Source organism: Diachasmimorpha longicaudata, chromosome 18 (assembly GCF_034640455.1).
Source record: "Diachasmimorpha longicaudata isolate KC_UGA_2023 chromosome 18, iyDiaLong2, whole genome shotgun sequence".
NCBI classification, from domain to species: Eukaryota; Metazoa; Arthropoda; class Insecta; order Hymenoptera; family Braconidae; genus Diachasmimorpha; species Diachasmimorpha longicaudata.
Window position 1 is genome coordinate 2,615,288 of NC_087242.1, and position 23,195 is coordinate 2,638,482.

General features: G+C 34.6%; 1 protein-coding gene across 4 annotated transcripts; it reads right to left on the reverse strand.

The window, feature by feature from the left end:
• Positions 1-58: 58 nt before the first annotated feature.
• On the reverse strand, positions 59-22,719 carry LOC135170892 (matrix metalloproteinase-14). 4 transcript variants are annotated; one of them, XM_064137061.1, is made up of 9 exons: positions 22,032-22,719; positions 12,918-13,041; positions 10,184-10,291; positions 8,278-8,732; positions 7,781-7,943; positions 7,575-7,711; positions 6,939-7,259; positions 6,390-6,471; positions 59-2,333 (listed from the first exon to the last, which is right to left on the reverse strand). In XM_064137061.1, exons 1-9 carry the CDS (start codon positions 22,161-22,163, stop codon positions 2,191-2,193), a joined length of 1,665 nt encoding a protein of 554 aa, XP_063993131.1. In that variant the 5' UTR covers positions 22,164-22,719; the 3' UTR covers positions 59-2,190. The 4 variants fall into 4 exon arrangements, with proteins under 4 accessions (XP_063993131.1, XP_063993128.1, XP_063993132.1 ...); XM_064137058.1 differs by having other exon boundaries at positions 6,285-6,471; XM_064137062.1 differs by having other exon boundaries at positions 2,191-2,561.
• Between the last annotated feature and the right edge of the window lie 476 nt (positions 22,720-23,195).

Consider the following 23,195-nt stretch of genomic DNA (forward strand, 5'->3'; position numbering starts at 1 on the left):
AATTATTCTAGTAATTTTCTATAGGCGAAAATCGATGTAGTTCAATACAAAATAAATGTGCCTTTCATATAATTTATTAGCATAATTATAATTATCATTAGTTCATATTATACAAAAATATTCTCTAAACACTGGTATATGCATAATATTGGTCGCTTCATTACAACACATTGCTAGCTCTCACACATACCTAAAAATTAAATTAACAAATAATTACTGCGATGATTATACGTTCATAATCGAAATAACATTTTGATACGTATGTTGCTACGATTAATCCACAGATTCAAAAATTGTTATCGAATCTAATTTCGTTCTTTACTAATACAAAATGGGGGGATAACGATCTACCCTGATTTCGAATAATGAGGTTGAATTTTATCGACTGATCAGACGTCTCATTTGAGGACAACAATTCCTCGGAAGATCTAACGAATTCATCGGACACTTCCGTTGCATTTCTATAGAATATTCTCTTAATTCGCAATCATCTCTGTTGCAAAATCCCAGTTTTCAACAGAAATATTAATTAAACCACAAATATTCTGGAAAAAATTTACTAGAATTCAATGAATCTATAGAAATCTATAGAATCTATAGATCTAATATATTCTATAGATTTATATCTTCTCTAGATGAATTTTTTATAATAATTTTATCGTTGGTTTTTATGATCAATCGAAAAACCATAATTTTAAAAACTTCAAAAATACATATTCCACTAAAATTCTATAGAAAATTTGATTCTGTTCTATAGAAAATTTATCTACTCCATAGAAATCTATTGAAGTCCAACGAATTCGCTAAAAAAAATATTCGCAGCTAATAAGTTATATAAAGACACTAATTCAATAGAATTATCTAACAAATTAGATTTTTTAATCAACTTTTTTCTCTATCGATCCCTTCAAAATCCCATCGACACTCCCCCCTCCCCCTGCCCCTTTAACATGACTAAAAATTCATTCCTAGAGGTAGAGTGGCGCATCTACGCGTTATTTTCAAAATAACTAAACAAAAATATTTTCTATAGTTGAAGGCACTCAGTCATCGATCACTCGTCACCCACTCGTATAATATTTGATTATGGAAATAAGTTACACGTCACATGATTTGGCAGTGTAACGGTCAACTCAGAATTACAGTTTCAACACATTAAATAAAATGCATGATACTTTTGATTTTTACATTATGACGATGCTTATAACATAATTAGGTTAAAAAATACAACAGTGAATAATTATCGATTATTAATTATAATTCTGTGCGATTAAATTTATCGAGATCTCGTTTGTCTATTGGATCACTCGATTGGAGGATCGAGTATTGGATCACTCGGATGAGGATTGTCGAGTATTTCGACGGATGACAGACTAGACATCGTCGACCAATAATTGATGACGCATGACGATCCATCGAGTGCACTAGTCGAGCCTCCTATCGAGTCCCCAATGATCGATCCTTCAGGGTCGGCTATTAGATTATTCCATCAGAGAAGAGAAAGTCGAAAATTTCATGGAAATTATCGCAACAGAATAAATTCCGCAGTGAAGTGGTAAAACGAGATGAGTTGACTAATCCAGTCTTGATTTTTGATGAATATCTCGGAATCTAGGAGCGGTAGAAAAATTTTCATAGAAACTTTTTTCTAGAACTTTTTGTGTTCTTCAAAAAAGGTCCTCATGAAAATTCCCCTATTTCCAGTAATTTCACAGATATTCGTCCGAAAAGAAAGTTCGGTGTAAGTTAACTCGCCTCGTTTTATTTGCCTGTAGAAATCTAATAAAAATGATAACGCGTTATCAATCGAATTACTCATAAAATAATGTCGTCTCGTGCGACTCCTTAAAGATAAATCACCAATGACAGGGCCAGACAGTTGCTTTTTTCCAAAAATTCTTATTGATTTCTTTTAGGATAGAATACGTCACTGCAATGTCTCAGTCAGATATCGATAAAGTTCTTTTGAAAAACACGAATCATTCGCCCTATCGACTTCATTCGATTGATCGTAACTCTACAAAATCAATAAGACATTAGAAAAAATTTCCGTCCGGCAATTATTACCACTGGCGATTATTCTCGTGCGATTGACAGTGAAAATAATCCCTCAAATGTTCTCAATGGCTCATCCTCTCCTGAATATTATGGATTAAATCCAATTGGATTAAACTCCAATTAAGTCTCACCTTATGTTACCGTAAACCTCTGTAAAATAATGAGGGCAGTAACGAAGAGAGGTAATCGGCACAATTGATTACTCAAAATTGAAGGGCCCCCGGAATTTCCAGTGTCTTGATTTGATGATGTGACAAGTTGTTCGTCAGTGCCTCCTGCAGGAATTATTCCATTTCATTCATGACATTTTAAAAACCTATCATTGACATCTGGAGTATCGCACGACGATTATTGTCTTGTGATTATTGATTTTCATTGCATGGTTGAATTGTTTGGAATTTTAATTATCCTCTTCGCTATTAACGGCCAGGCTCAGGCCTTGATTATCCTCTTTCATTTTTTTCTCACTCCACTGTTCGTTAATGCTGAACGTAAGTTGCTTTCTGGAAATATTTTATATTTTTATTCTATCGTTAATTTATTTGTGGATTGAATTTAATTGAAAAATTTGATTAATTTGCTGAACTAGTTCCTAGGATTTTTATTTAAATGGCGAGCAATCTTTGGTTCATTCATTAAAATATTTAATTTATAGAATTCTATAGATGAAGAAATATTATTGTTGCTCGATAAGAAAATTTGATTTTTTCGTTTTGTCAACATTTTTTTATAAAAATAGAATCTATAGCGTATTACATGTTATCTATAGAATATAAATAGAATATAATCTATAGAATTCTACAGAGAAATCCTCACAGAAATACATTTTTTATGGAATTTTTCCCACGACAATTTTCGATGGAATTCAATTAAAAATTTCAGTTATCAAATTAAAAAAATATTTTCTCCAGAAAATCTGGCAATAAAATAACTTGTACATAAAATTTGAATTCCGTAGATCTTTCTATATCTTATATTTCTATATTTGATATCGATAATGTACGTATGATCAGTCTAAGTCTAACAGAAAAATTAATGAAAATCCTATAGAATTGTTCAGTAAATTCGTCAGATTTTTATATTAAAATTCTTTCGCACGTTTCGATTCAAAGAGTTGTATTCCTTCTTGGAATTTCATCTCTGATGGATGAGTAACTGTTTCAGCCTAGGGCACAAGGAAGCACAGGCGGATTTTATAGTCAGTCGTTCCGAGAAAGTGAATTTTTGTGATATGTGACGCGAATTTAAAGAGTTTCATTGTGACCAAGTCGGTTCAATGAACTCTTTACCGCCTCTACGTACGTCACGAGCGACATATACAGCAGTTAATGTGGAATCTGATAATTGCACGAAATAATTCTATAGAGAAGAAAGATTCTATCGAATTCCATAAATTCTACAGAATAATTTTTCAATATTTCATTTGATTTTTGTGATGAAAAGGCAAGAAAAATTATTTCCAGCCAATTTGGAAAATTCTCATTGGGAAATTTCTATAGAAACATCTATTGACAGTGAAATTTTTAATATTGGTCTATAGAATAAATTCCAATGAGTTTTTGCTATTTGAAGGAGACGCAGTGAATTTGCAATTCTGCGATAGAATTGACAGAGAATTAATTTTCTAATGACATTCTATAGACATCCAATAGTATGACTAGACTTTTCTATAATTTTTTTTGTTCCAAAAATTCATCTTTTCAATAGAATAAATTTTATAAAAAAAACAAGAATAAATTCTCTAGAAAAAATACAATAAAATAAATTTGACTAAAAAATCCAATAGTGTAAATTCTATAAAAAACAGAAGAATAAATTCTATAAAAAATTATCTATTGAATTTTTCGTCTGATCTATTCGTGACAAATTTATAAAAATATATTGATGTCAATAGAATGAGCAAAAATCAATGAAATATCAATAGAATTCGACTAAAATATTTCATACGTGCAAGACATCTAAAATTAACGCCGGTGCTTCATCCACAAGTGATACTAATTAACTAATTTCAATTTTAGGTGATTTTCAATCAGAAAAAAAATCATAGGCCGTGCTATTGTGATAACGTGCGAATTCCAAGCGGTGAAAATCCCAAACATTCGATAAATTCATAACAGTGCTAGTGAAGAGTGTACAGGCATTGGATTAAGGGTGTAAGTTCCAAACAAAAGAAAATCGTTATAGTATTTTCTCAACCATGCACCTCTTCTGTGAAAATCTTCCTCATGTTGATATCATCTCCGTTGGCTCCATCGTGCGATACTCCACCATAATTAGCGTATAAATATGACTTGTTGATTCAAATATTTGGGAATAGTAGGGCATGCGGGATTCAATGGAAATACAAGTTAACAAGTTTCAACGGAAACGAGAATAATTATTGTGCATGAAAGAATTTTCATAAAAAATCTGGCGAATTGTTAAAAGAAAATTTATTGAGTTTATTGAATTTTCTATGAATTTTTGAAAATTTTATTGACAAATTTTCGTAGCTCGTGACGCGATTTAGTCTCAACAAAAAATATTCTATAGAAAAAATCACAATAATTTCATTTTATGATAAAAACTGTTCTGAGAATTCTGTATACATTTTTTCTACGGAAATTTCCATTAACAATTCTATGGGACTAATTATATTAATAGACAAAAATCTACAGAAGTAGAATTATGTAATTTTTTTTATAGAATAGTTTTTTGAAATTATTTATAAACAACGGTGGACATTCGCCAGATTTTTACGAAATGTTTCCGTACATGATTGGATAATTGTGAAGTGAACATTCATTGGAGAAGGGAATTAGATGAACCAAACGAGAAATAAAAAAAATAACCAGAACCGAGTTGTTGAGGAAAATAAAAATGCCAGTGTGAAAGAAAATTAACAGAACTATTAATTTTGAGGATTATAGTTACTCTGGTTGATTCTGGATTCGATGGCGACGACCTTTCTTACAAAAACGACTTTGCAATCATAAATATAATTTAGAAAATAAAAATTTGTTGGTTAATATTTACCGTACGATTTCAATGAATTTCAGATAATTTCGCATGAAATAATTTTACGGGAAATCCATAACTTCCGTTAGAAAATTGTATTTTACAGAAATTCTATTGGAGTTCCATCGGAATTCTAATGGGGAACTCTAATTTTTCGCGTAAATTTTATTACAAATTTCATTTGTTTTTCGTTAAAAATGTTTGAAGGAGATTTTCTCAAATTCTAATGATACCAGAAAATGAAAAAACTGCGGAAAACCCCGAATTTTCCGAAGAACTTCTAGGGAAAAATAAAAATCAAGTTTTCGATAAAACTCAAACAGAATTCGATGTAATTTTACTGTAATTGTTTGACGAATGCATCAGGTTTTTCTGTTTAATTATCTCATGCATATTAATTGAATAATTGGGTTATGAAAGAAGCCAAGTATATCGAATAATGTCCGCCACCAACTGGATTTTTCTACTCCCCGACAACATTCCAATCTCGTCTGTTTCAATCCGATAAACAAACGTTCCATAATTCTTCATATCACTCTTTGAAAAAATATCAATTTTCCAACAAAATAACGTCGCTCCTCATGTATAACCGGAAATAATCTGCAGTTGTTAGGAGCGATTCGTTCAATGTTTACACAGTGCATCGAATAGTCACACGGGGGACGTTACGTAATTTCCGAAAGGTATTACTGGGAATTTTTAATGGTTCGTTCATTGATTTGTCGATAAACACGACTCGTGGAAAATAAGAAGGGCTCAAGTGATACTTTTTCAAATTAAAGTTTTTGTTCTACCAAAACCTCCCACTTCCTGACCTTCGACTGTAGTTTTTCCCGATTTTTTTCACAAAAAAAATATAAAAATTGAATAAAAAATGAATAATAAACAAATCAATTGTCTAAACGTTTCTTATTCATTTCTTATAATTTTTTTTCATTACTGAATATAAAAATGAAGTACTAAACTCGTGATGTTTTTATAACAACATAAAAAATTTATAGCTCAATTAATTAATTAAGTACAACTAGTAGTTAATTACTTAATTATATTATTTGTTTACGTTTTTTAAGGGCGTTTTTTGTTTCGTAGTTCTTTTAAACAAAAAAAATATTAAAAATATCTTGTTTGATGGAAGAAAATGGAAACGTCAAAGGATTTTTCACCAGTAATACCTTTCCCATACCCCAATATTTAAATTCACGAGGTAAATACACTTGTGCTTCAAGTACCTGCATCTAAAATGATGTCGTCAACATCGTCGTGATTCAGGTCGTCGCCCTTTTCCTCCAGATTGCCAGACCAATATGGATAACTATTTTTCCATTCCATATTACCTAAGGAGCCACGATTCGCTGATCTGCATCCGAACCACCAGTAAGCAGACGTCCTTGGGAAGGCAGGATCAGCAACATCAACCTGAAAACCATGAACCAATCGTAAAATACCTGAATGTCGTGTCTGAAAAATTTTTATCCAAGAACCCATCGATTTTGGGGAATACTGAGAGTTCCTGATGTGTGCGGACGTTAATTAATCGTCTGGTTTCAGTGCATGTTAATGTTTTATAATTTTTCGCACAACAGGACCGAAATGTTTAGAATAGTTTTAATAAACAGAACCAGAGGAGGAACAGAAAGGAATGAGGGAACAAGGGCCTTATGTCAATTGGGCCCAGTTGGTCTGGGACATCATGAGAGAAAGATATACCTTCTGCGTGCGATAAATAAATAATTAAAGTTCGCAGTCGAATCGTTTTGATATTATTTAACAATCTTTGCCCATAATCCAATAGGGAATATTTAAACTGAATTCCATTGAATTGAATTTAGTGTTTATTTTCGCGCGTGAATTCCCAAAATCCCAAAATTATAATGAAAATTTACCGAAAATGTTCGATCATTGAACCGGTAGTACGCATTGTCCTTGAAGAAGTACGTAAAACCGTGATAGTTGAGGGCAGCATCGAGATTGTTGGGCAGTCCCTCCCAGTTGGATATGAGTTTTGGATAAGTGCTTTTCACCGGTGGCCTCTGGGAGGGATCGAATCTCCAGAATTTGGTCCCTTTGTAGAAATATATTTTTCCATTTCCGGTCCAGACGGTCGCTGCGTCGATATTATCGGGAACTCCCGTGAATCCCTCACTTATGTCTTTGGGGTAATCACCGTCCATTCTCTTGCCAACGTATCGCCAGTATTTGGAGCCCTGAAGGAAATTAGTTATTAATTAGCAAGGAGGTATGCGTGGATGCAACCATTGGATAGCCGACATTGAGCCGACCGATGGCCGACATTGAGCCGACCAATGGCCGACATTCAGCCGATCAATGACCGACATCGAGCAGTCCGTCAGCGTCCGCCGAATTTTTCCCTTTATTCATTTATTTTATCGATAGATTAATTATTAAGTTTGAATTCTGACAAAATTAGTTGAACGAAAAAATTATTTAATTTTTCATAATGAAACACCAAATTAATTAAATGAATGAAATGTCTATAGAATTTAATCTGCTGTAAATACCTTGAAAAAGTAAGTTTTTCCGTTCTTGTATGTGAACGCTGCATCGATATCTCCAGGAAGTCCCCTCCAGGAGTTGGCGATCAGCCTGGGATATCCACTGGCCACACCATTGGTTGTTAATTTCCAGTAATGATCACCTGAGTCGAATTAACACGTTATAATTACCCACAAAATTCCCGTTACCCCCTTTAAATTAATGTATTTACCCTTGAACACATATGTGTTGCCTTCCGCGGAATTGAACATAGTGTCAACTTTAGGATTTGTACAGAGCTCATCATCTTCCTCGCCTGTTGGTGATGATGTGGTCTTCTGGTGAACATTTGTATCTTTATCGTCGGCTTCTATTGTTCGAGTTCCATACAACGCCTGTAGGAATCAATTTGCAGAAATAGTTTATACATAGTTAATACATGATTAGTAAATTTTTGAGAATTTATTTCGATAGAATTTATTTCTATAGAAATTCTATCGAAATTTATTTCATTCATAACGTCGTTTTATTTATTTCATTTATTTGTTTTTTTATTTATAGAAATAAATTCTATAGAAATTTATTTATGTATATAGAATTTATTTCTATAGAAATAAATTTTCAAACATTCACTAATCATTGGATTTAATGTTAAAGCTAAAAAAACCTGAAATTCATGTCGAAAAATTTACGTAGAAAAAAAAATCACATAATTTTTCGTTCATATACCTGAATTCCCTGAATGTCATCGCTGTCAAGAATGAAATTCGGATCATATCCTCTATAGAATGGGGCCATCAACGCGGATTTGATGTCACTGTGGCTCAATCCTAGCGAATGTCCGAATTCATGTGCAGCAACTTGGAATAGATTAGTTCCGCGATAACTATTGACTGTCCAGTGCTCGGAGTCATCGAAGTGAGCATCACCCCCGTACACTGGGAAATATGCGTGGGCGAGGGTACCACCAGGTCCATCAAAAGGATCACCATCGCCGTGCTCTCCTCTCTCGAATCTAATCTCGATGTGCACTTGTCCTGATCTCTTCTGAGTGAATGTCAAGTCGGTGTATTCCGACCAGACGGCAAACGCCCGACCGATGTCTTTATCGACTGCGGTCTTCTCGAGTAATCTCGGATATTTTGTTATTTTGTAGGTGAGCTTTTTCACACGCCATCTGGAGCCTGAAAATGGAGGAAGGAATGTGGATATCTTATTTATTTATTTATTTAAATTCCAGGGAAAAGCCTCTCCAATCTTCTTGAAAATCTTTTCTCGTAAAGTTGATCGTTAATTAACGATTGTTTGGGGAATTAAATTTTTTTCGTCTTCCTATTGGTCGATGATGATTTTAGAACGCTACCAACATCCTAGAGTTTATTGATATTTCAGCCTGATAAACCTTAAACCAATTTTTTATTTGAATTCAAAATCTTTAGGGCACCAGGCGCGTGTCGACTGGTGCCCTAATCCCGAACCGAAATCGATCTAAGCGAGTGACCAATAGGAATGCGAACCAATTCTCGATTGTCAATCGACTTGATCTTATCGACTAAGACATTATACCCTAGTATAAAATGCAATGTCATTAATTGGAAAAATTGCGACACTCGTCTGTAACAAAAAAACCTTCGCATCGCGGAATTATTTTTTTAAGACGATCTAACAAGTCGTGGCCATTTTGTATCGATGTATGTAACCCTGTATTTTCAACGGAGAGGATGTTTTCATTTCTGCACAATTTGCCTAAAAATATATTTCATCCTCGGCTATTATCTCCCCGCTGTGCTCTGGCTCGGATAGGACAGCCATTAGCTTGCGTGCCACGATTCACCATTTATGCAACTCCATGCCACCTACGGCTTACCCACTGACTACCGATCATCAGTAATTATCGAGGTGCATGTTCATAACACACCCGTTCGAGTTACATAAAACTCCGCGGTCTGCGTTAGCCAGTGTAAAATCGTGAGAAGCACTGGCCATTGTACCGTATACTTTTCGAAATTTCGTTGGACACACTTGATTGACAAGTGCGAACAGCAGAGACATTAGGTTGCACGAGAAAAAAAATGCATGAGACATATCGGAAATGTTATTCACAGGACAGAAGCCATGGACTTAAAAACCGAGTTTGAATGATTTTGCTCGCGTTAGCACGACGAAATAGTTCGAGATACGCTTGAATAAACTTGATGAAGAGTTACGTGGCTATCGCGTTCAATGACAAAATCAGGTGAATGACAAAAAAATTAGATTATCCTCTTTGAAGTACATTTCAGTTTCGTCAGATGTTGAGTCCTCAGGATTTTATAAGGAAATTGTTTTCTGAGTCGTTATTTTGAATGGGAGTGGGTAAACGAAAAATGGCGCAACAGAATTGTTCACGTCATAAAAATTAGAGGATAAATGAGGTTAAGGGTGATTTGAAGTGGCTGAAGAATTTTTAAAAATATTTTTAAACGCGAGATGGGATGTGACGGCGACCACAACTTATCTGACGTGCATTAAATTTCGTGTACAGTTTGCTATTTGCAAGGTATCTTCGGTAGTACAGTAGTAGTATTTACAATATCAGATGGATTTCCCGTTGGCGTCAGTGTGAGACTGGGAGAGAACTCCCTAGAATACAAACCTTGAAGAGCATAACGTTTCGATCTTCCATCGGAGCTCGGGCCAACTTTATCCTTCACTCCACATCGGGGAGTGGACATGAGGACAATGGTCTCGTTATCCAAGACACCTGAAATAAACAGAAAATAAATTAACGAAAAGCCGGTGAATGTCAATCAATAAACAAGCTCTTGGGATTTGAAAATGTTGCTATTGATCCTTGAACTTATTCCCGTCTGACTTCTGTCAGTTAGGAGTATCATGTAGGTAAGTATCCACGTGCACGTGAAATAAGCGCTGGGGTGTGTTGCTCGCGTGTACCAGACATAATAAACATTCGACGATTTTCGTATACCGCTCACCCAACCGCTGACCACTACATGAGGGATTTACGGGGTGAAGCATATTCGACTTTCACGTGGGTCACGCAATAGTTTAAAGTAGTATTGATCATGTGGTTTGTAATTTTTCACTTGATTCGATTTTTATTCTGTGAAAAGCTCAAACTCTTCCGAGAACATATTTTCGAGGGATTGAAAATTATTTATTAATTTTTGAGTATTGTTTGGGTTGATTGTTTTTCTTTTTTAAACAGAAAAAAAATCGATTATTCTGTTTTGCCCCGCGGTTCAATTTCCTCTCACCTTCTCCTACAAAGTTCCCCTCAATATACCCTTATCATTAAAAATATATTTGTACTGACGACAAAATTAATTTTTCACTTATCAATAAATTGTCCTCTTCGCGTGCAAATGATAACGGATGAGTATATCTGAATGTCCGTGGATTTATTGAGATATCCACTAATCATTGCATAATTATATCTGTTGAAATGATGATAACTAACAATTCCACGCGGAAATCATCTTCTCTGGCCTTCGCCAGTCGTGCTATTGTTTTTTTTTTTCCATCAGTACCATTTCATCCTGCGGTTTTTATTGACTACATCGGTAAACTGTTTATGATCACCACCACTTCTTCCTCATTGTCATATCCTCCCCCACAATTTCCACTCTGTGCTGATAATTGCCGTGATAATGAATATATTTTCGGTTTTAGTTGAACGCTCTTTGTGGGATACCTAACAGCAGCTGGTGAATCACTTTTAAGTGAATGGTGTACTTCATTGAAGGCTGAATCACCACTGATTCTCCCCAGGGGGAAACTAAATTTACCCGTCCAGAATCAAACAGCGGATGATTTTCTTTTCGTTGTCACATTCTTCATGTACATTTTTATTTTTCGTTATCGAAGTAATTTTACGACGAAATTCTAAACATTCCATGACTCATGTTATTGGAGTTTACATTTCAAACTGTTTATCGAAAATTAATTTACAGTTGGATTGAATATGTCTTCGTACGATTTGTATTTCTTTTATTCTCGTGTTTCCACTTGAGATTGGAAAACATTTTTGGGGGTGAAAATTCTGAGAAGTTTAGGGTATGAGGTGTACGCTCTGTTGTTGATGTGAGTCATCAGGTCCAGGGTGTTGTAGCCCTTTTTTAGTATTTCTATTTAGTTCCTCCAGAGGAACGAACCAGAGGGTCTGTGCCTTTCGAGCCATTTCCAATACATTTAATTAATAATTTAATTTCTACTAAAAACAAATAATTTCTTTCCCTGAAAATCGGAATTTTCATTGTAATTCCAAGTTAAATTGTTTGTCCATTGACTTATTCATTTATTCATTCATTTATCCATCCATTCATTCATTTATTTCCAAATTTTTTAACTGTCTAAAAAATTTTCAATAATTTACGTAGAATTTTCATTAATCTGACGATTAATAAATTAATCAACTTTCTTGAATATTTAATGAGGCCACTCTTTGCATTATTTGACTGATGACTGGAAGACAATCATTTGAATATTTTCCAGATGAAAAATAAATTCTTCCGAATAATTAACAAAGACCTAATTAGCGATTACAACTTCCAGTTTAGACCTCGTTTTTTCGTCCCTTCGTGATAATGATTGTAAAGTCGAATTGTGTTGACGTGAAGACCTCATACTACTGCGGCATTAGTGCGAAATATGGGCCAAGCTTGATACATCGGCCGAGTTCATGCATCCACTCATTGAATATTCATTCCAAAGTGGGACACTCGTCTAAGCTTGACCAAGTTATCGCACAGGTCGTTTGCAGACTTGAGGATTCGTTGGATACCGTCTCAACTATTTTATACAAGTAATCAACGCTGTTGCAACTAAGTATGAAGACGTACCGATTCTTAGCAAATGAAATTGATTATCTGACAACCTAAGTACCTCAGCTCTCATATATTTTCACAAAGGGAACACTCAAGTGCTCGATGATTTCCCGAATAAATATCCTAACCCGAATTCTCCTATCTACAATATTGAAAAGAGCAAAAACAATATGATTATATTAGAGACCTATAGAAGTCTATATCAATACTGTTATATCCAGCGAAGAATAAAGACGACGCAGGTTGGTAAATGTTTGGGGCGGTTTATTAATTACAAGAAGTATTACGATGTGTCACTTGACCCTCAGAGCTTACATAACCTCATACGAGCCTCAGCAATGAACTAATGTTATTACTATTAATGTGTACTCTTGCGTTAAAATTTATTTAAGACCATTAATAAATAATTAATTTAATTTGAACATTCGATTATGAATATTCGATATGTTGTGTCTTTTCAGTTGTATTTTTCTTTTTGTTAATTGATTTTTCATTCTATTTTTTTTGGAAATGTGAACATTACTTTTGTGGGATTGTCGTTACCTGTGATGTTCAATCCTGCGAACGACTGAAACTCGGTAATTGCTTTGGACATCGTATCCTTGGTTATGATGTTGCTACTGGTGGGATTCGATGGTGGCAGGTATCCAAATTGCGACAAATATCTCTGAAAACATGAAAAATAGAAACATTGAGTGTAGTTATAGGAATTGACACGATTTTCTGTTATCCAAAAATAAATTTACACAGTGTTATCATTACTTGATAATAATCAGTCGCCCTTGAACAGTGAAAACAGGCGACTTCCTGCAGAAAGTATTACCGAAATTGTTTGAAAGTGTGGAAATTCCAGTCGGATCATCGAAAACACTGATGCGTTTGAAAAATATTGATAAAAAACAGGAAATACCCCAGACTATTCTAGTGGATTTCGCGTAGTTGTGAGCCACAATTTTATCGAGACTCAATATTTATCTTCTGTGGAATTTTAAGATTCATTTTTTCACGAGCCGACATTGTGCCAACATTGGGCCGACATCGACCCCGCAGTGGTGCTTTAGACCCCCGATACCGTAATCGTCGGTTCATTATCGACGAAATAACGATCGACCGTCAATCGAGTAATTATCGATTCAGTGACCAGCCAACGATCGGCCGACAGTCGGCCGATGTTCCCCCGTTTTATCCCGATTTTCGTCGTTTTTTTTCCTCCATGTAATTCATCGGAAATCCCTACCGATCTTGCCTTTAGTACTGAAAAAAAATTGTGTTCTCGGAACTACTCACGAGTGAATCATTTAACGGCCAATCATTAGAGCTTAACGTAATCCTCATCATGAATGAAACACCCACGAATGTCCAAACGGTATCGACATCATCGAGTTGTGAATTCGGAATTATTTCTAGTGATTGGGAAACTGACAGAACTGCTTTAATAATCAATTCGAATTCCCACGATTTAACGGATCATCCGGTTTCAATAAATTATTCATCATGTGCATTAATAAATGAATGACTTTAATTCGATGAGTCATCCGCGAATGTTGAATGAACATTTTACTCTCTTATTAAACGTAAACATAAAAATTACCGATTATACCAATCGATAAATCTCAATCCACTCGAAAAGATAAATTCGCCGCTTCAAATGTTGTCACGTAATAATTTTCCGTGAATTTATATAATTTTTTAATTAAAAAAAAGTAACAAATATTAAAGTAACAAATAAGTAAAAGTAACTAGCCCTTAATTACCAAAATTTTCACACCCTGGGCCCAATCAACAAAAGTCCCTTGTTCTCTCATTTCTTTTTTTTCCTTCTGTTTTTGTTTATTAAAATTATTCTAAAAATTCCGACATTGTTCTGAGAAAAACTCTAACATATTCACACGGACTAAACACAACTATGGACTGACAGTTAATTTTTGTCGACACATACCATGCACTCTCAATAAGTCTTAATTTAACTTGACAGAATGGCGCCATTGACGAGCAAAAAATAACAAAAAAAGCATTCGCTGTTCGGGTGTTTCCCTTCGATGTCATAAAAAGCCAGAAAAAAATTAATTCTCAGAACTACTCCCGTGTAAAAGTGAATCATTCGACCGTCAGTCGTCGTAGGTCAGCGTAATCATCATCATGAATGAAACACCCACAGATATCCAACAGGTGTCGATACCATCACTCACTGAATGTGATCTATTTTGAATTATTGAAGAGCCGTTACGACTATTTCAACAATCAGCTCCGATTTCCACGATTTACCGAATGGTCCGGTCTCGATAAATAATCAATCACTTGCGTAATCGATAGTCAAAGTTTATTTTTTTTCCAGTTCATTCTCTCGATGAAAAACGTAACGAAAAAAAAAAAAATAGAAAATAAATAAAAATAAATAAATAATAAATAAGAATATTTATATATTTTAACTTATTTTTTAATTTATTTTTATTTATTTTTCATTTTTTTTTCGGAATAAAGATTGTGACATTTGATTAAATAGTGAAAGTTAGTTATCACCTACAGTGATAATATTGAACTGTAACAACAAATATTTTTGTAAAAAAAAATAGTTAAGTTATATCTAATAATTGGGTTGAAAGTTGAATGGAACATCGGGAAGCGTTGGACTCCTAGTGGGTCACAACCGAAATTCAGATGATCGATAGGGCCGAAGGTATCCCCAGTCCCTTCCTTGACCTCAATCGTATGCTAACACAGCGCTAATTACGTCAGTCATCGGACAAGCGATTGTGCTATCGATAAATCCACTAAAATTCAGAGGAAAAAACGTGGAAAAATGTGAAATTTTCCTTCTGAAAGTGTCCTTACCCAAAGGGTTGAGGTCCTGGGGGTGCATTCGATATGCGGGTGGAGGCATCATCTCAATTAACGCCAGATTAATTTTGTGTTTAAGAATAATTGACAGAGAATTTTCAGGCGGTGGGGGAGGGGGTCCAGCGAGGGGGCGAAGTCGCCAGCGCCTCCGCTTATCTGAAGGGGCCTGGCCCCCCTCCGCTCACCTGAAGGGGCCAGGCCCCCCCTCCGCTCACCTGAAGGGGCCAGGCCCCCCCTCCGCTCATCTGAAGGGGTCTGCCCCCCCCTCGGCGCATCCGGAGGGGTCTGCCCCCCCCCTCGGCGCATCGGGAGGGGCGAAAAGCAGAACGAACAGGGGGCGAAGCCCCCCCCGGGTGGGCTGAGAAGCGGGGCCCAAACCCCCTCTTCACGTGGTCTGCCAGGCGGGAGGGGGCGAAGCCCCTCCTCTGTTAGGATCGAAAATTTATTTAAACGGGAGGATAATTTATACTGAAGGTCAAGGAAAATTTTAAAATTTTATTGGATCACAACTGACTTTTTTCTGAAAATTTATGTGAAAAATTTTCAAAAATCCCCAGAAATTTTAGTAAAAATACCGATGAGTTTTATATTAAAAACACTAGACACGATTTCCATAATCGATGAATTGAGTTTTTTTTAGTTGTTGTAATACTAGATTTTTTATCCTCTAGAATCTTCGTAATCTCTCAGATGTAGCTCTTCGATTGTTTATTTAACTATCTTAAACCTCGAAATATTTAAAAATCGAATGACGCAGTTGAGTCAAAATAATTTCTATGGGGAGTTGATAATTTGAAATAACCAATATTCAATGAGAATCAATTTTTTTTTTTTCCGTTGCGAAATCAATTCTCTCTTATATGATGAACTCTGTTACATACGTCGTCGTAGATTATATCAACTGATACACGAATATTCCTGATTAGATATCCTGATAACGCATTGTGAATGTCGGAGATAAGAGCTTTCCGGAAAGCAGTGCAGCGAGTCGTAGTATTGTCACCTAATTATGGATAGTACGTGTCACGTTTGATAATCATGCTAATGTTGTAAGACACGTTGAAGCGACGCTGAGGGAAAAATTTTGTTGAATTGACGAAGAACATCGAGAAAAATTCTACGCGAAGAGAAAAGTCTGAAAAATTATTGGGCCGGGTACATTATGACTCAATGTCTTTTACTCACACATAACAATTTCTATCAATATTGTAAATTTAGTAATTAATAATTTATCGCTTCGTAAAATTGACTAAACAGTCCTAGATAATTTCAAGATCTATCATTTTTAATTTAATATTAAATAAAAAATTGATAAAAATCTATTAAAAATTCCTATCAATAGCCTAATTGTTGTAATAAACTTAGTAATTAATGATATGTCGCTTCGTAAAATTTACTAAACAGCTCTAAAAAATTTCAAGGTTTATCATTTCTAATTTAATATTAAATAAAAAATTGATAGAAATCTATTAAAAATTCCTATCAATATAATTGTTGTAATAAATTTAGTAATTAATAATATGTCGTTTCGCAAAAAATTCATTAAACAACCCTAGAAAATTTCAAGATCTATCATTCTTTATTGAATGTAAAATAAAAAATTGATAGAAATTTTAAAAATGAAAAATGTTTTCTCTCCGAGAAATAAAATCTGAAAAATACAATAATAAAATACATAAAAAAATAAAATAAAATAAAATATTTGCGGATAATGAACTCATCCCCCAGCCATCAAGAGAACTTGTAAATTGTCAATGACAATAAGGATTTAGACCTCGTCTAACGAAGACGATATCTTCGTGATGGCACATGGTTTACTGTGATGCGTGTGGTGAACACAAAGCCACATTACCCTTTGTATTCATGTCGCGGCGAGAGGTGTGTGTGAGGGTGTGGAATACCGATGGCTTGGAATCGACAAAGACCTCTCCAAGGACAAGGTCAAGACTTGTTCACTGCACCGGTCGTCAACATATCTTTATTGTTTATTCTCATGTGCTCCAAAATATTAGTGAAAAGTATAAAAATCGTTGCGTTATTTCCATCAGCCCCCGACGGCTACGACGAACGTGGAATAAAAATTTTGCTTTCTGGGAACGACATCTTCTGGGATAAAATAGGGAGCAGGGGAAATGAGGGGGAATTCGTCGGCGGGATGAAAAATGTTGTAAAGACATGAGGAAAGGTCGAGCCGACGAGATGTGAGTCACTCATTGGTGCGAAAAATGCTGATTCAACTACGGCCGGAAGTAGTGGAGCATGTGTACATAAATCCAGTGCGTATACCTCGGCTCTACTGACTGAATCATCGATTCCAGTTCACACGTTTATTATTCCTAGACTAGACTTTTCTCCATTTCATCGGTCAATCACATTAGTGGTGGACAAAAAATTTTTTTTTGGTGATAAATCGGGCGAGATCGGAACGAATGGGGGGAATCGGCAGGATTTGGGGGATTATTTCAATGGGGAATTCCGGATTCCGTTGAAAAGTTCCGGAGTCTATAGGAGAAATCGAAATTCTATAGACGAATTTGAAATTCTATTGAGAGATTTTAGTGAAAAATTCTGAGTCATATGGAAGAATTTCGAATTATATAAAAGAATTCCCAATTCTATAGACGAATTCCATATTCTATAGACGAATTCCAAATTCTATAGACGAATTCCATATTCTATAGACGAATTTGAAATTCTACTGAGAGATTTTAGTGAAAAATTCTGAGTCATATGGAAGAATTTCAAATTCTGTAGAGGAATTCCAAATTCTATAGACGAATTCCAAATTCTATAGACGAGTTTGAAATTCTATTGAGTGATTCCCGTGAAAACATCTGAATTATACGAAAGAATTTTACATTTTTCTGAAAAATTCTGAATTCTATAGAAGAATTTCAAATTCTATTGATTAATTTGAGTGAAGAACTCCGAATTCAATCGAAGAATTACAAACTCTATAGCAGACCCCCTCATTCCCTCACCGAATTCTCAAGTTTTCCACCGCTCGTCTGCTCATCACCCATTGCATTAAAATTCTATAGAAAAAAAAAATAATTCCGTCTTTTCTATCGACACATTTCCCGCCAGAATTCCTCAGCATTCCTCTCGCCCTTCCCCACCAAAAAACCTCAGACCACCGTCCCTCTATCCAACTCTGTCTATAGACTCATTCTCTATAGAAACTCCAACGCATCTATTTCCCCACTTTTTTTCCTCCGCGAAAAATCACAAAAAAACCTAAAAAAAAATTTTGTACCCAATTCATCTAGCGAAAACTTCAACAAAATAATTCTATAGACTGTTTTAAATTTAATTTTGCAACTGCTTGTACCAACTTAATAAAGATTTATGGTAATACTTCTCCCACCCATTATGAATCCTCATTGTATCCTAGGAAATGGTTAATAATGTATGGGCTGAATGCGGAAATAGTGAAATAAAATCATCGACGAGAGAGGATGACCTTGGTTATTGCGGATCCCCAGTCTGTACACGAATTCATTGGCATTGAAATAGTGAAATTAATCAGACGCAGATGATAATGGCATCAATGCAGATACATCTTTTTCTCGATTCGTGACGTTGTTACATGATTTGAGATTCAATGAATTCACGTCAGAATGACCAGTGGGATCCGGTTTTTAATGACTGGGGGGTGGGGAGGGGGGGGGGGGGGAGTTAACGTAAAACTAGTGTGAGTTTCCCAGTTTTTTTTTTTATTTATATATTTTTTTAAATATATTTTTCTTTATTTTATAATATTTTTTCTTTGAAAAAAAATATTTTTTTTCTAAAGAAAAAATTAAAAATTAAATTGTATTGGAATTCTATGAGCTATTGAAATATATTCTATAGCTGATTTGTGGAATATGTGGGAGTAGAATTCTTTAATAGAATTGGGAAACTAAAAATTTTCTTTAATTCATTGTTATAGAATTATGAGAATATTTTTATAGAATAATTTCTATTAGATATTTTTAATAGAATAAAAATCTTTGGATTTTTCTATAGAATCGAGAAGTTCGGGGAATTTCTTTTAAGGAATTCCTGTAGAAATGTAACAATATTTGTTGAGAGAAATAAAATTGTTCATTAGTTCTATAGAATTATTTTTGTGAGACATTTTGTGAGAAGATCAGTCGTTCAATGCGATTTTCTATAGCTTATCGGGGGGTATGAGAGCCGTTGTCTTCAATATCTCTTTCATCTCACGTGAATTAACGTAGAAATGCTCAACGCGCTTGACAAAGACAAGCAGCGAAGGTCACGCAATTAGAAAATTGCTCTTTGTCTCGCCTGAACAGTCATTATGTTTTTTCCGTCATAAATTAGTTAGTTTTTTTTTGTAGCTCGACTGTTGTCTTTCAGAAGCTCCTTCCCGTCGCCAAGAGTCACTTTTATCTTGTAATTTCACTTTCAACCGGTTATCTATTGAGATCATCTGTATGTGTGACGTTATAGCTTGAGACTGTGTTAGATTTTTAATGAGAATTCATTCTGATCGTCAACTTGGGGGGCGATTGATTGGTGGTGAGAATTGGTGGACATCGGGGGAGGAATTCATTGTTAGTTGGAGGAAATTCATGCTGAGGAATTCCTCCAATGTTGGGCCCATAGTAATATTTGATGAGAAAATCAATTTTATAAATAACGAACATTAATTTATCTAATTGTTTTATTAATTGGATTTATTTTATTTATTTTTTCGAATTATTGCATTTTTTAAAATGATTTCATTGTGAGTTTGAGGAAATTCATGCTGAGGAAATTCTCCAATGATGGGCCCATAGTAAAAATTGTCGAAAAAAATGATTTTTTAAATAACGAATATTAATTTATTTAATTATTTTATTTATCGGATTTGTTTGATTGATTTCTTTGAATTATTGCATTTTTTTAAGGATTTCCTTGTGAGTTTGAGGAAATTCATGCTGAGGAATTCCTCCAATGTTGGGGCCATAGTAATAATTGATAAGAAAATCAATTTTATAAATAACGAACATTAATTTATCTAATTGTTTTATTAATTGGATTTATTTTATTTATTTCTTCGAATTATTGCATTTTTTAAATGATTTCATTGTGAGTTTCAGGAAATTCATGCTGAGGAATTCCTCCAGTGACGAAGAAATGCAAAAAATTGTCTATAAAAATGAAGATTTGACGATTTTCCGAGAACAAATTTCTATAAATAAACAAATAAATTCTGCTTTCAACTGACTCATCAATGAAAAAATTCCTAAAATCACATCATCATCATCTGAATAAAAAATAAAAAATCACGCAACTGAATCCTGTACTCATTTGCTTTATCTAATCAATTTACTCAATTTTGTCTCTGTGAGACAAAGTCCTCCTCTCGTGTGGTAATTAATTTATTTAATTTTATTGATATCAACGCAATTAGTCTGATGATTCATCTATTTACTGAATTTATTCCAGTGACTTCCGCTTTAATAAAAAATTACATCAATAATATGACATATACAGTTGCACACTCGCGTGAGTCATTAGTAGTTTCAGGGTAATTATCGATGAGAAGCTGGTAAGCTTTCCTGGGACGTTGAAAATATCCAGTCATAATGTAAAAAGTCAATCACGTATGTAAAGACATTCAAGATATTCAAGAATCCATTTGATCTTGATTCATGATTTATTATCTGCGCGATAGACATTTTTTCGTACTGAGTATCTCTGAGTTGTAAATTAAATCTGAGAATCTCAGCGATACAAAGTCAGGGATTTCATTAAATAAAAATTTTATGAACTCATTACTTCAATTCAACAAAATAGAGAAATTCACGAAATTTTTTATATTTTTGACTCGCAGTTTATTAATTTTTTATTTTATTTTAAATTGAACACTTTCAAAATTTCTATTTCAAGCTCATGGAGAAAGTCATAATTTTGCAGCTACTTTTTTAAACTATTCACTGTAAAAATTAAAAATAAAACTCTCGAGTAAATATTTTACACGAAAAAGAATTAAATTTGAAAGAAAATAAATTCGAAATCGATTTGAAATTCGTTCGAATTCACCTGTGACGATCTAAAACGAATGAATAGTCACACGTGAACCGCTAGAAATTTTTCAAATTTTCCCAAATTCGTGTTTTTGAATATTTTTTCAATTCAATAGAAATCAAAATCGATTTTTTCGCATCTCATATTCATTAAAGTAAATGTGAAGGTACCAGAAAGAAATGTTTGATTCGATTAACATCAGACCCGATCATCGAAAATAACTTAAAAAGTAATTAGAATCATTAATTATAAAAATTAATTAGAAGATAATGAGTCAATAAAATTAACTAAATTTAATTAAATCAGAATTAATTGAATTTTCAGGGCTGAATTTTGATGGAATATCGAAAAAAATTTCGCTCAAGTTAAAACTAAATATCGAATTCCAATTCGATCATTGAAAATGAATCAGAAACGAATTGAAATCAATATATTTTAAATCGAAAATATTAATTGACTTCAATCAATTCCTTAAATGGGATTTTTCCCCATCAAATCTACGAGTCCATGAGCTGCATTTCAAATCAATGAAATTCCAGCTTCAAAAAACCAATAAAAAACCAATAAATTCATATTTCATCAAAAAATCAATAAATAACCCAATAAATAAACAAATAAATTCATATTGCTTCAAAAAATCAATAAATAAACCAATAAATTCATATTGGTCCAACGAACCAATAAATAAACCACTAAATAAGCCAACAAATTCATTAAAAATAATGAAAAAAATCTCAAAAAATATTTTGGTGCCTAAAAATTCCCAAAAAAATATTCAAAAATCAAATATCTCACCATCACTCCGTTCTCCGACATCACTGGTACAGCATTTCGCGTCTCCACGCATATCACAACAACGACAAACGCAACCTGAATCACAAAACTCCATCCCCCAGCCCCCGCACCCCTGATCCCCGCAAATCCCATAATAAAAACTGATAAATCACTGAATCACAATTTTTTCAAATCCAGAACCAACTTGGAGCCCTCGTCGCCCCCTTCGTTGCCCCCCCCCACCGGCTAAATTTCAGTCACCAGTGCTGACGGGAAAATCGGGACTTCCTCGGCCGCAAGTTCAACTCTTCCTGGCCTCTAGCGGGTCAGGACAACATCGTTGCCACGACACTATCGATTTGAAAATTTCCACGGGCGCGTTATCGTCTGACTTGGATCACTCTTTCGCTAATCTCGTCGTTGAATCAATTTTTCTCGGAACTTTTCGGAAAAAAAATCCTCCCCTACCCCCAACGATTAAATAATCAATGACAAGTGGACGACAGGACGCGAACAGGGGTTACAATCAATCGATTGACATTTGAAAAATTAATATTAATTAACTAAAAAATTAATATTATTTAAAAAAAAATTTTTTTTTTTCTCTTCACTTATTTTATTTTAGAATGACGCGAGGTGGGGAGGTGCGCTCGGTCCTCCGCGTGCTGAGACCGGAGTCAACCGCCACTCTGATTCACTATCGGTACGAGAACGAGTCTTTTATTGACCCCTTCCACCAGCCATTCGCGTTAATCCCGCGTTCTCCACTTCCTACGTTTCGATGACTGTGAAATTGTCTGATCAGGATATTTTATATCACTTCGTGTTAAAACCACAAGTTATTGTGATGGGGGTCAATTACCTGGAGGTGATGATTAGTTGGGCCTTAATTGTATTGTGTGGCGATTGGGTCCTTGGTGGAGGAGGGGGGCGGGGGGAGGAAAGGGGTCCCAAGGCTTTGGTGACCCTGAATTATAGACGCATTTCCGGAAAATCGTGGATGAGCATTTTCATTGCTTCGTTGACGGCTGTCGCGTGAGGGACAATGCAGATGCATTCACTTTTGTTGAATTATCGGGGAGTGATGGATATTTTTTTGGGAAGGGGGAGGGGGGGAGGGTCGTGGAGAAGGAGGAATTGTTTATTTAATAATAGAAATGGTTATTTTAATTGATGGGGTTGACG